This window comes from Ptychodera flava, chromosome 6 (assembly GCF_041260155.1).
Source record: "Ptychodera flava strain L36383 chromosome 6, AS_Pfla_20210202, whole genome shotgun sequence".
Lineage (NCBI taxonomy): Eukaryota > Metazoa > Hemichordata > Enteropneusta > Ptychoderidae > Ptychodera > Ptychodera flava.
The window spans coordinates 22,789,341-22,803,300 of NC_091933.1; the positions used below are offsets into that span (position 1 = coordinate 22,789,341).

A 13,960-nucleotide genomic window follows, 5' to 3' on the forward strand; every position below is an offset into this window, starting at 1 on the left:
TAGAGAACATTTTGATAATAATATACAAAAATGAAATCTTGTCCTCAGGCTGAAGGGACTGGTGTTATAAGACGAGGAGGGCTCTGTGCACAATGTAAAATGTACAGGCACCTCCACCATACTGAAGACATGGCTTATAACTTTAACTGATGCCACGAAGGGGACATGATATTCTCAGTGTCGGTAGAGAACACTTTGATATAAAGATGCAAAAAAGAAATATTCTAGTCAGCCTTAAGGGACTTATGTTATAGGGCGAAGGGGGAGGGCTTTGCATATAATGTACAATATACAGGCACCATCAGAATGCTCAAGACAGCGCGTATAACTTTCGAACCCGATTGAAAACTAGCCGTATTTTCACTGATGCCACAAAGGGGGACATGATATTCTGAGTCTCAGTAGAGAACATATTGATAAAAAGTTTCAAAAATGAAACATTGTGCTCTCGCTTAAGGGACTTATCTTATGTGACGAAGGGGAAGGGCTAAGTGCATAATGTGTAATACACCGGCTCCACTGCAATGCTGAAGACAGGACCTATAATTTTTAATTATACCACGAAGGGAGACATGAATTATCAGTGTCAGTAGGGAACTGTTTGATAGAAATATCAAAGTTAAGTTATTTTCTGTCTTCAGGCTTAATGCACTTATGTTGTCAGGCGAAAGGGGAGGGCTTAGTGCATAATGTATTATATACAGGCACCACCACAATGCTAAAGATGGGACCTATAACTTTCATTTATGCCACAAAGGGCGACCTGATATTCACAGTTTCAATAGGGAACTGTTTGATAGAAATATGCAAAGTTTAATTATTGTCATCAGACTTAAGGGACTTATCCTATGGGACAAAGGGGTGGTCTTCGTGTATAATGTCTAATATTTAGGCACCACCACCATGCTAATTGCGGGCCCATAAACTATAAATTATGCCACGAAGGGGACATGATATTGACATAGTCAGTAAAGAAAATGTTGATTCCAACTTGCAAAAGAAAAATTTTGTCCTCATGCTTAATGGACTTATGGTGTAGGAGGAAAGAGGTGGGGCTACATACAATGCAATATGTAAAAGTTCTAGCCATACAGATCGTGGGGCCTATAACAATCATTGATGCGATGAAGGGGAAATGATCTTTAATGTTTAAGTAGAGTAGAACACTTTAATAACAAGATTCGAAACGAAATTTTGTCCTCCCCTGATGTGAGGGACAATGCATGATATACAATCTCCAGACTAAAGAGAGCAATTACTTTCTATCTATACCCTGAAGAACATGATATTCAAAGTTATGTTAGAGATCGTGTTGATAACAATAGGCAGGAATGAAATATTGTGCTCACACTTCATATATTTATTTCATTAAACACATGGCGAGGGCTTTGTGCACAATGCACCATATACAAGCAAGACTGTACGTGGCACATGACTTGCAGTTATAATCTGACGGATAAGATGGTATATACAGTGGTATTAGAGATCAATATGTGCAAATTACGGAATGCCGAAGTATGGTTTTTACGATTCTGGGATATATATTCTTGGCAAAAGGTTGTCACCTTCTCTATGTGTTCGTGCATAGGATCGTGTAAAGTGACCTAAATGAAGGGACTTATAAATTTTATGTATGCGCATACAAAGATTTACATTATTTGTACTTAATATAAATAACAGTCACAACATTGTTCACAATGTTGTGGTCTCTCGTTTTATGAAAAATACAGATGTACCCATAGTGCATACATGTAATGCACAGTTATGCATTACTTTATACGGACATCAGTTTAATGTATGTTTTCATGCTCTCACATGGAGACTGGCTACAGTACTCTAACTAATGTAATAAAATTGATTACGCTGCTCTGTATGCTATTGCCCCCCCCCCCAAAAAGCAATACTTTGCGGCTTCATACCTTGGGATATTTACATTTGCTACATCAAAAATATTTACAAGTACATTACATACATTTGTAATACACTGGTGAATTGTTGAGATTCAGCGAAACACAACTAATATGACATCTTAGCTTCTTTGCATGAACAACATATAATCTCCTCCGCATATGATAACTTCCCTGGAAATATTGTTGCATGTAAAACAGAAAAATTTCTATTCAGCATAAAGTCTTCTTTACAACAGGTGAATTATTTCCTTAAGGGCCTATTTATAATTCTAGGCTCTTCTCCTACACGAAATAGCTCCGTCAGTATCGTGTACATATCGCATAATTTATTGGTTATGGTATGGCTCTTTGGATATAGATTAAGGGACTTAAAAATATGATCATATTGACGTATTACTAGCGTCAACACCCATCTTCTAACTGTAATACTGTCAATAATGTCATACAGTCTTCCTGTGATGACACTACATGCATTCAAAATGGTGTATATTTGACAATCATAACCATTTTCCAGTATATAATACATTAGACACACAGCCCCCCCCCCTTCGTGCTATAACATAACTCCCTTAACCCTGACGACAATAATTTATTTTTTACATATTATTATCAAAGTATTCTCTACTAACACTGAGAATATCATGTCCCCCTTTGTGGCATCAGTGAAAGTTGTCAGCCCAATTTTAAGTATGGTGGTGGTGCCTGTATATTATACATTATACACAAAGCCCTCCCCCTTCGCCCTATAACATCAGTCCCTTAAGGCTGACTACAATATTTCTTTTTTGCATCTTTTTATCAAAGTGTTCTCTACTGACACTGAGAATATCATGTCCGCTTCGTGGCATCAGTTAAAGTTATAGGCCACATTTTAGTATTGTATTCTTGCCTGTATATTATGCATTTTACACAAAGCCCTCCCCTACTACCTATGACATCAGTGCCTTAAGCCTGAGTACAATATGCATATAATTATCAAAGTGTTGTCTACTTACCCTGAGTATATCACGTCCCCTACATGCCATCTGTTAAAGTTATAAGCCCTGTCTTTAGTATGGTGGAGGTGTCTGTATTTTAAGTATTATATACATTGTGCACAGAGCCCCCCTCGTCTTATAACATCATTCCCTTCTGCCTCAGGACAATATTTCTTTTTTCCATATTATTATCAAAGTGTTCTCTACTGACAATGAGAATATCATGTCCCAATTTGTGGCATCAGTGAAAGTTGTAAGCCCAATTTGTAGTATGGTGGTGGTGCCTGTATATTATACATTATACACAAAGCCCTCCCCCTTCGCCCTACAACATCAGTCCCTTAAACCTGACTACAATATTTTTTTTGCATCTTTTTATCAGAGTGTTCTCTGCTGACACTGAGAATATCATGTCCCCTTCTTGGCATCAGTTAAAGTTATAAGCCATGTCTTCAGTATGGTGGAGGTGCCTGTATATTATACATTGTATACAGAGCCCCCTCCCCTTCGTCTTATAACATCATTCCCTTAAGCCTGAGGACAATATTTCTTTTTTGTATATTATTATCAAAGTATTCTCTACTGACAATGAGAATATCATGTCCCAATTTGTGGCATCAGTGAAAGTTGTAAGCCCAATTTGTAGTATGGTGGTGGTGCCTGTACATTATACATTATACACAAAGCCCTCCCCCTTCGCCCTATAACATAAGTCCCTTAAGGCTGACTACAATATTTCTTTTTTGCACATTTTTATCAAAGTGTTCCCTACTGACACAGAGAATATCATGTCCCCTTCTTGGCATCAGTTAAAGTTATAAGCCATGTCTTCAGTATGATGGTGGTGCCTGTATATTATACATTATACACAAAGCCCTCTCCTTCGCCCTATAAGATCATTCCCTTAAGCCTGACTACAATATTTCTTTTTTGCATCTTTTTATCAAAGTGTTCTCTACTGACTCTGAGAATATCATATCCCCCTTTGTGGCATCAGTGAAAGTTGTAAGCCCAATTTGTAGTATGGTGGTGGTGCCTGTATATTATACATTATACACAAAGCCCTCCCCCTTCGCCCTATAACATCAGACCCTTAAGCCTGAGTACAATATTTCTTTTTTTGCATCATTTTATCAAAGTGTTCTCTACTGAGTCTGAGAATATCATGTCCCTTTGTGGCATCAGTTAAAGTTATAAGCCATGTCTTCAGTATGGTGGAGGTGCTTGTATATTATACATTGTACACAGAGCCCTCCCCCTTCGTCTTATAACATCTGTCCCTTAAGCCTGAGGACAATATTTCTTTTTTGTATATTATTATCAAAGTGTTCTCTACTAAGAATATTATGTCCCCCTTCCTTGCATTAGTTAAAGTTATAGGCCCCGTCTTTAGTATGTGGTGGTGGTGGCTCTATATTATGTATAATATTTCTTTATTTTAATATTTATCACAGTCAGGACAATATTTTATTTTTGCATAGTTTTACCCAAGTTTTATCAACTTAGAATGTGAATATCATGTCCCATCGTAATCCCCCTTCCCCCTTCGTTTTAGGGTCATAAGCCCTTCGTAGCCCCCTTCCCCCTTCCCCCTTCCCCCTTCGTTTTAGGGCCACCCCCATAACACAAACAAGTATAATCTATGAGACCCTTGAATTGGCCATAAGCACATCATTAATTGTCAGACCAGTAGTTCGTGTCTCAGTCATGTCTAAGTATCTGTGACGACGAAAATTGTGTGTATTTGACCTAAGGTGTGTTGGACCCACAAATCTCCACGTCAAATGTCATTATTCTCTTCACTGGATTTGAACTTCATATGATGTATCGTCGTGTAAGTGCTTCCAATGCTTGTCGTACCAAAGGGTGGTGATGAGGATCCTTCTGAAACTACGTAAACCTATTCCTTGTCATCGCCATACAAGTGCTGGCGGTCTGACTTTGATATAATTGCAGCTGCACAAACTCTATTTGTAATTACAGGAGGGAATTCCATCCAATTCTGATAAAGTCGTCGTAGATCAACATGAATCCGCCTTGAAATAACCAAAAAAGAAGTGTTCCGCTTCGATTCCTGTTTCTATTCTGCACTCACGATGATATACAAAATGGAACACTGCCCCTGTGCAGGACATAGAAGTCGCCGACTAACGTTGTAGCCCACAACCATACACGAAAGGCTCGGTCATCAAATACACATCGCTCCTAACGATCAGTAAATTGGCGAATTAAGAGAATAATACTTGGGGAAATTAGTTCTCATGTACAGGTGATCAGAAACACAGGATTCTTTTCCTTCATATGAACGGGGATGACTTCGGATGATCAAGTTTTATCGGATATACCTGCCAACTTCGCTTTGCTTCACTGCGCAATGCACATGTAAACGGGCCGTAAATATAGAACTAAACGGAAATACGTTTTTACAAGTGCAAACCAAAGTGGTGAAAAACTTCATGTCAACCAAGGCAAAGCATATACCAATATCAGAGGGAATTTATTTTGCATTGTTCTTCATGTTTCAGTATCATTTTATCATCGTACGTGTCTGTATTAATTTTATGACAACAACGTCATCATCATACGTCATAATTATACTGAACACAGCGCCGCCACACTTTTAGTTAGCGCATGCTCTACTGTTTGTACGACTTTCATACGCTGATCATATGACTGGAATGTGACAGAGGATAAATGCAGCACATCGAATTCGAATGCAAGTAGCTTAACTCAATGATCGTCGCCTCATTCGACGCTCAACCATAGACGGTCGGAGTTCATAGTTGAAAGCGACTACCCTTGGGTGGTGTGTCCGTGTGTGGAATTTCTATAAAGATCAACTTGAGGCGCATTGGCTGAAACGCGAACAGTTGCAGCAGCCCTTCCTCCCTCTGCACAAGAAGCTCTTGTTGGAAATTATGAGTCCAAAGTACGTTAAAAAACATTCAGCTTTGCCCCTATATCAACCCTGTGATCAATATTTCTCTCCTTTAACTAGTTTTGCCAACACGTTCAGAACTGTGCGTTGATCTCGCATCCACAACTTATAGCGAAAATCACGTCTTCGCTTCATTAGTCTCACGGACATGTGCTTGATATGCTCAGGTAAGTCTTGACCTTTCGTCCGTATCATATCATATCCTACTGTATCGTTGTGAATGTAAATTCGTATGTTCCATAGGTCGCAGCTCTCCGAGCACGAATTCAATCGACGAGGTCTAAGGTTAATTTCTCTGGTTTCTGACGCAACGTTGAAATATCAGAGTATCCAGCAGTCACCGTGCAGTTGGTTGGTTGGTTGGAGTGGGAGGTATTCTTTACTATGAAACTGGTAGGGAATGGTCAGTGTCTCTGACCTTGGCATGTTGATGGATCTGTGGGAGGTGACACGGTGTTTTCGAAATGCTATAAACGGGGTCAGCCAGTTAATTATTGTCAGAGAGTGTATAGGTTTCCTATTTGCAATGTCATTTGGATGAATCCGGTGTACCTGTAGTTTGACAAATCATGCCAGTTTTTTTTTGTCTTACTACTGCAGCAAAACGCTAAGGGAATCGCCACATTTATAACCGTGGTATCTTGTACGAAGATACATTCTGAGATTTTAATTGGGTTTGGTTCACATGATAATGATCAAGCACATCCACTGGAGTTACCTTAAAATGTGAAAATGGTCAAAAACCAAAAACTGTGACTCTAAACCAACTTGTTGCCAATCAGTTATATTTGACATGTATGTTTGGTAGGATGATGTGTTGTAAATCATGAGTTCTTTTTTGAGGGAGGTGTTTAGTTTGTTTTTGCGATGTCTGACGTTTTTCTATTTTAATCGATCTTAGGTCACGTCAAAACTTCTCAGTAACCGAAAAACCAGATTACCTTTAGTTTTGCTTTGAAAGTTCCTACAGGCAAAAATGTCATTCTTTTGGAACAAGTAAAGTGCTGACGAAATATAGACGATTAGCCTCAGGCCTGCAGTACCAGTATCATGTCTCTATCGTAGAATGCACAAGGACCAGTTAAAACCCCTGATTAGGTGGTGCTGAGATCAGAGTGTTAACACTTCTTCAACAGTACGGTTGGGTCGAGTGATCAAAGCAAGGGGCTGAAATTTCAACTCTGAAAGGTAAAAACGGTTATCTTGTCATCAGTTAAGGTAATTATATGAAAGGAGATAGTTCTGGATTCGTATCAGCATCTATGGCGTCATCAAATGAACAGTCAAGTTGTACTCGCCATTCCGTGTAATAGATAACAATGAAAAGCAAACGAAACATCATTCATCACTCATCACTTGACCTGTGGACGTTATATGCAAAACAGTTTTTTCTGATGTATATGCTTGGACAATTTGAAGTTGTGAATAACGATGCAGTTTACTTATGAAAGGTCGGTTTGCAAGTTGTTTTTGAAAGCAAGTTAAGCTTTATTAGCCGGGGCGTTATTCTTTAGAAGTTCCCTTCTATTACGCATTTTAGCACAAATCTCCAGCAGTTGTTACAGTGAATAGCAAGCGTACGGCAGACCTCCGGCACGTTTATCAACATTTGCCCCTGTCTTAACATTGCGTTGTTTGATGTAGGGTTGTACTTTTTTTTTGTAAAGGTTGCCAAAATCTTCGAATTTGCTAATACGGCCTTATCATGTTGGTCCACAGTAGAATGCCGCGATGATACCAGTATATGTGTCACTATTTGATAAGGCTCCAGCAACCATCGCTGTGAATATGGGATACCTATGCCAACATTTTACCGCATCTTTACGTTCTGCACTACACGATACGATGCTACTTTTTTTTCTCTTATTTTTCAAAATCTTCTGTAGACTGAAATCGACATGCTTTGATGAGGACACAACAAAGTCCCAAAATGTCAAATACCGCGATGAAGAACGAAAAAGATGAAAAGACATATCCAGAAGGTGGCTATGGTTGGTTGACAGTGGTCGGTTGCTTCATCGCCACCTTTTTCATGAGAGGAACAGTTTCTTCTCTTGGAGTGCTCTTCATTGCATTTGTGGAGCATTATGGTAAAGGATCTGGAGCGACGTCTTGGGTTCAGTCAATGTACGGTTCGTTGGGATTGGCGCTCGGTGAGTGTGATGTCGTTTGTTTGCCTATTCTGTCGACTGAACTCAACTATTTCAACTATTGCTATACGAAAATGATTGGTGGACAGGTTTCAAATTTACATACTGTCCATCTGCATCAAGGAGAGTGATTTTTCTCAAACTATCTTCAACGAACTTAAAACTATTTTCTTTCAAAATCAATAAAAAATCGGATCTCACTGTGAAAAATTAAGTACCAGAAGAACATAATGTAAATTCACAATAGTGGCTATCCATGTGCTTACTCTGCCGGGGCGTGTGAATGTGTGTGTTTATGTGTGGTGAAAAATCGGTTTTAACTCGAACATTGAATTAGATTTTTCAAACTAAATTGCGCACTGTCATCCTCCGCGATTTTATCTGATGACCGTTTCGTGATTGAGTGATGGGCAGTGCTAGGCAACGGTCATTTATGTACCTTTAAGGCTAGTAGCGAACGAGAACAACACCGTTCAAGTGTGCCACTTCAGATAGTACATGGCATACAGGTGGTCAGAAATCTCTGACAATTTTGTACAGGTCTTCCACAGGTCCTTGCATACCCGGGAAGGTGTTTTCCAAGTAAACACTTTGTAGATGATTTTTAGGAGTTTCAGCGCAGTGCCAATGTGAAAGAGCAAAGTTACGGCATTCAGAGTGTCGAAAGTGTCATGTTATTGTCTTCTGGAAACCATCCAACATGAAAATTAACGAAACATGACACCGTGTAACGCTCCGAGTGCGCACGCACCTGCATTGGATTATTAGAGCAGGACCCAATGAAAATGTTTTCCCCAGAAGATGTCGTCTCGGCGGTCGCTTTGTGAGAGCTACAATCCCCGTCACATGATACCGACACAAGGGCTATTCTGTTCCAAATTTTCAAAGAAAATTAGGATTAGCAGACTATAGTGTACCTGAGTGAATGTAAACCACGTACTTGTCTGACTTTTTGTAAACGAATTCTCACACTATTAAGTTGCTGACATTGGTTGGCCTAAATTACGACATTCTAATAATCTTTTTCTTTGAAAAAACGAATTTTACCTGTTAAAATATCAGAACTTGTCATTTAGGGTGCAATGTCAATACTATCTCGTTCGATCTTCAAGCATTCATAGACATCAGAAAATAAGGAAAGGTATATACTCGCTCCTATACACTGACAACTCAAAAGTCTGTAACTCACTAGCGGCCATATTGTCCATATGTTTCTGAACTGTCGAGTCAGAAAAACACCTGTCGACATGATCATAATTTTCAGGTTACTCTAAGTGTATGACATATAATGTATTCTTCCTGATATCCCAGGACCAGTGGCAGCTGCGTTGGCAAAACGATTTGGTCATCGAAGAGTGGTAATGACTGGTGGAATATTGGCATTCACATCGTTGATGCTTGGTTCGTTTGCGTCCAATATTTGGCAACTAGCCCTTACTGTTGGGACTCTTCATGGTGAGTGAAGAGAGTTTTTAATCGACGGCATCGTCGAGTATACTGGATCTTGTTCTCCCGCTCAAAATGCTCGATGAAGAGGCTTCAGCATACTCAACTTCGTCGAGTATACTGAAGCGTCTTCATCGAGTCATTTTGAGCAGGAGAACAAGACTTTCAGTGTATTATCACTTGAGTTAGATTCATATAAAAATCACATTTTAACTGCACAGAATCAAAGTGTCGCAAAAAAGTTCAAGGGTTTTGACCAAGTCGATAGAGTTTCCAATGGACATTTCATCTGTGTTCGATCAATTCTTGTATGTCGCAGTTTCCAAATATATCACCAGTCATTTATTCGTCTGGATTCATATTTCTCATTCAGTTTAATCTCTCGTTCTCACTGCTACCATACATTTCTTATATGTGAAGGTTTGGCGGCTGGTCTGTCGTTTTCGCCAACAACATCATACATGGCATATTACTTCAATAAACGACACTCCATCGCCAACTGGTATTGGATACACGGGCATCGGAGTGGGATCCATGGTTCTCCCGCTGATATTCCAGTCGTGTCTTGATAAGTATGGTTTGCAAGGAACGCTTTGGATTTACGCTGCTATGTCAGCCCACCTATGCATTAGTGCCGCCATTCTACGACCGGTGATAATGAGCGGCAAGGCTACACCTTCTCAAGCCCCCGAATCGTCCACTACACCTTTGTCTACAAAATCTGGCAGTTGGGGGAACAGCAGTCACCTGGATGAAGAGCTGTGCGAACCGAACGTTGTAACTAGGACCGCTTCAAGCCATGGTAGCGAAACAAACCAAGGGTTTAGAAAGAGGACTGGTGACCTTTTCATAGCTTTGAATGAATTCTTCGACTGTTACCGGCTTATTTCAATACGCCTATACGACATTTACCTTGTATCGGTCTTAACAATTACCACAGGACTTACCATCTCTGCTGCACATTTAGCACCTCTGATAAACGAGGCCGGCATATCAAAAACAAACACCGCTGTCCTAATGTCCATCTATGGCATCGGAAATGTGGTGAGCGGACCATTTTGGGGAGTTGTTGCATCTTTCTGTAAGGTGGATATCAATATTTTCATTGGTTGTGCTCACATTTGTTACGGGTTAGTCGTGCTTTTCACACCGTTCCTGAACTCTTTTGCGTCAGCTGCAGTATTTGTAGTTTCCCTTGGTTTTGTGAGAGGAGCATTTTCAGCCCAGCATTCGGTGTGCATACGTAGAATGGTGGGCGATTCTTTGTTCGTTACCGGTTATGGATGGTCGCTAACGGTTTCTGGAGCCGGACAACTCATAGGTCCATTGATGTCAGGTAAATAGTCGCATTTTATAAAAGCTGTGTTACTATGTTTATTTCCATGTGTAAAATAAAACATTTAACGATACTTTTCCAAAGTAAAGACATGCTATATAGATTTCGTGTAAAATATTTAATTTTGTGTTTTGTTTTCTGTTTTCCTAGGGTATTTGCGTGACTACACTGGTGCATACAACTATTCGTTTTACTTGGCGAGTTTGATAACGATCGGCGGTGGAGTGTTCTTTCTTATTGGCTATGTGATTGACAGGAGACTCAAGAAAAGATGGAAGCCAGTTGATTCTACGGATGAAACTGATATCGCGGAGACTGTTACAACGTTGTAATTCAAGCGAGGGAAACAGTTGTGTTTGATGTTTCAGGTCGTGTATTGGGCCGATCCAGACGATGAATTTTCTGCAAGCAATGAAACCGTAGCCCGATTACACTGGTACTTTCTGAAAGCCTAGATGTTAGTATATCCTGTGATTTTGTACAATTATATCACCCTTTGATGAACGTTACGTCGTTTAAGCTAAATTCATTTCGACAAAATTGTGTTGTGCTCACTTTGTTGATTATAGACTTACATGGTTCAGATACTAAGCATATAGAAGCGCCAACACGTGAATTTTCAACATGTCGAGTAGATCGCAGACTCTGAGTGTCGGGCCCACAGAAATGCGATCAAATAGCCATTACTCGATCATTGATTTGATTGCAAGTGAACGTTTCTTGCAAAAGGAGGGAAGAATGGTTTTGCAACTTCTCAACTATTGAACGTCCGTTGCCCTTTAAATAAAACTGCATCATTTGATATATTTTGGAGAACCCAGATAAAACAAAGTGCCGAGAAAGCCTTGCAAAGGTTACCGGGATGCCGCCCTCAACGTACACCTTAGTCCTGAAACAGATCACGAGGAAATCACCAGTAGTGGTCCGTGTCTCCTTCATGCCTGCCTGAGAAAAGCTGACATCGTGACCAACAAAAAGCACTGCTGCTGTTCTCCATCGAAAACTAATGTAATAATTATTTGGGTTAACGAATTTCAGTCATATCTGTATCTATAATAAATAAAGTATGAAAAATGATATTCATAATTGAATAAATTTAACTGTTTAATAAGAGTTTCAATAGTATACCGAGATATAAACGTTTAATCTTGCAGTGTGACTTAAGGCACAACGTTATGGTCTCGCTGAGACCAAAGTGCCAATTTTGTGAAAAAAAATCCCGTAAGGTTATTTATCACTATTTGTTTGAATATGCCAACGAAATGTTATTTGTGCAACCAAGTTAATAAAACATCTATGGTATGTTCACATATATCTTTCATATAGTCCATTAATCTGTTATGAACTTGGATTGTTGTGTGTGTTTCAGTTAAAATTGATACGAGCGCGCGTTACATGATAGATTGTGAAGAGAATCTATATGTGAAGATTTAAAGGTACAAAATACAAAATTGAAGTGTGACACAAGGTATGCTTCCTATGTGACTAATTTTAAGGTAAAAGTGAAACTATCTATAAATAAAAAGTTCCTAAGCTTTCAAATGGTTTCCTAATTTCTCCCCTTTTCTTTCAATATGCAGTGTAGTTTCCTCTGTAGTTAAGGTGCATTTGAGGCCCGATGAAAATCAGCTCTCACACGCGCCTTCAAGGGCATATTATGAACTTATTTGATCTTCGTTCCTCTGCCACAGGAAAAGCTCCCCATCTCAGCCGTACATGTAAAAATTACTGGTCTGGGAAAATACCCATCGATTCCAATACTAAATGCCGGTTATTCAAGTGCCATTGAAAATTCCTTTCATCCCGTTAAGTCGGGAAAACTTTACGGGAGGTAGTGAGGATGGTATTTTAACCAAAAAGTTCACGCGGTGGGGAAAAAAACTTGCGATTTATGGATGGCATTTCCGACCGTACACTTTTGCAACCAGAGCCAGCACATGCGCACAAGGTATGACATTGATTGCGGTAGAGGACAGGGGACTACATAATCAAACAACGAAGAGCTGGCCATAAACAAAACTGAAATGACCCTCATCAAAACAAGCTCACCATGTTGTACAAACCACGCCCATGTACAAACGAAGGCCCTGTATAATTGTCACTGTCAAAGGAGCCGTGAAATACTGTATCTATTGAATTGCATACTGCACGAAGGGGCAATCTTCGGAAAGGCGCAAAGATTCGACCGGCCAAACTTTTTGCTACTATCCAGCAAATGCGCGCAATAAAATGTCCCTGGAATGGAATGATCACACCCGGAGGCCTGCAGGGGGCATGTATATATGACCATTTCTTGGGTCCTTGAACAGCCAATCTTTAAGTTATCGCGTCCTTGCTTTGAGTTTGATAAGCAAATATCTATATGTCGAAGCCGACAGGATCGTGTACATTAATCTTAGTGTATACACGTCACTTGTCACACCTGAATCAGGTACAGATTTCCTAAGAGCGATATATAGCGATAGAATAAAGGAGAGTGTGATTATTCACTGCAGGGGTCGGAGGAATTGAAAGTTGGTCACTCCAAAAATCAAAAGCTATAACTGGGTCACTCAAAAATCTTAGAATGGGTTTTGGGCGATGCAAATATTTGTCACACACTGATGAGGAGGACAAGGTCAAACTTTGGTGGAGAAATTACCTCTGTCGCAGTTAACCCTGGGCATATTTAACAAACAATCGGCTAGAATTTGCCCTGGGTACCGTTTAATATCAACTTCATGCCCAGACATGGAGAAGGGCAGCATATCGTCATAGTCCGTGGGCTAGAGGGGGTCTACGTGCACCCCCTCCACAGGATAACAAACCTGTATTTTTCAGAACCCTTGGGATCCCTAGAATACGAAATGGAATTTTAAAAGAAAAAAATATAAGGACGCAATGGCTGTTATGGTCATGTTTTGAAGGGTACCGCAAAATCACGTTTTTTCCAAGCCAAATGCATTTTCGTCAAATTTGTCTTCTTGTAAGTCATGTGCTGAGCTCATTTTTTTAACATAACCTCTCTTGTTTGGTATCATTAGAAAGGGAATTTATTCTTCTTTAAGTTGACATATTGCACTATTCAATAACTTCTACATTTTTTGTCAAATATAATCAAAACTTACCCCTTACCCCAAAATTTAACATTACAAATTACAGAAAATCTCAAATTCTACCAATTCTTTAGCTAGGCATGATAAAAAATGCAATGCTTTGTCAGA

The 13,960-nt window shown here is 39.6% G+C and overlaps 1 protein-coding gene across 5 annotated transcripts; it reads left to right on the forward strand.

Moving 5' to 3' along the window:
• The first annotated feature begins 5,525 nt into the window (after positions 1 to 5,525).
• Positions 5,526 to 12,069, forward strand: LOC139135186 (monocarboxylate transporter 13-like). 5 transcript variants are annotated; one of them, XR_011552946.1, is made up of 7 exons: positions 5,818 to 5,992; positions 6,727 to 7,013; positions 7,712 to 7,978; positions 9,287 to 9,430; positions 9,842 to 10,757; positions 10,908 to 11,235; positions 11,342 to 12,069. XR_011552946.1 is itself a non-coding variant. In XM_070702453.1 (4 exons), the coding sequence occupies exons 2-4, from the start codon at positions 7,732 to 7,734 to the stop codon at positions 11,087 to 11,089; spliced, it is 573 nt and encodes a 190-aa protein (XP_070558554.1). In that variant the 5' UTR covers positions 5,526 to 5,992; positions 7,712 to 7,731; the 3' UTR covers positions 11,090 to 11,227. The 5 variants fall into 5 exon arrangements, 2 of the variants coding, with proteins under 2 accessions (XP_070558554.1, XP_070558555.1); XR_011552945.1 differs by lacking the exon at positions 6,727 to 7,013 and having other exon boundaries at positions 5,526 to 5,992; XM_070702453.1 differs by lacking the exons at positions 6,727 to 7,013; positions 9,842 to 10,757; positions 11,342 to 12,069 and having other exon boundaries at positions 5,526 to 5,992; positions 10,908 to 11,227.
• The last annotated feature ends 1,891 nt before the right edge of the window (positions 12,070 to 13,960 follow it).

Coding starts and splice junctions, on each gene's coding strand:
- LOC139135186 (XM_070702453.1), top strand. CDS start 7,732: ATGAGGACACAACAAAGTCCCAAAATGTCAAATACCGCGATGAAGAAC. Junction 7,979..9,286: donor TTCGTTGGGATTGGCGCTCG/GTGAGTGTGATG, acceptor CTGATATCCCAG/GACCAGTGGCAGCTGCGTTG. Junction 9,431..10,907: donor TACTGTTGGGACTCTTCATG/GTGAGTGAAGAG, acceptor CTGTTTTCCTAG/GGTATTTGCGTGACTACACT.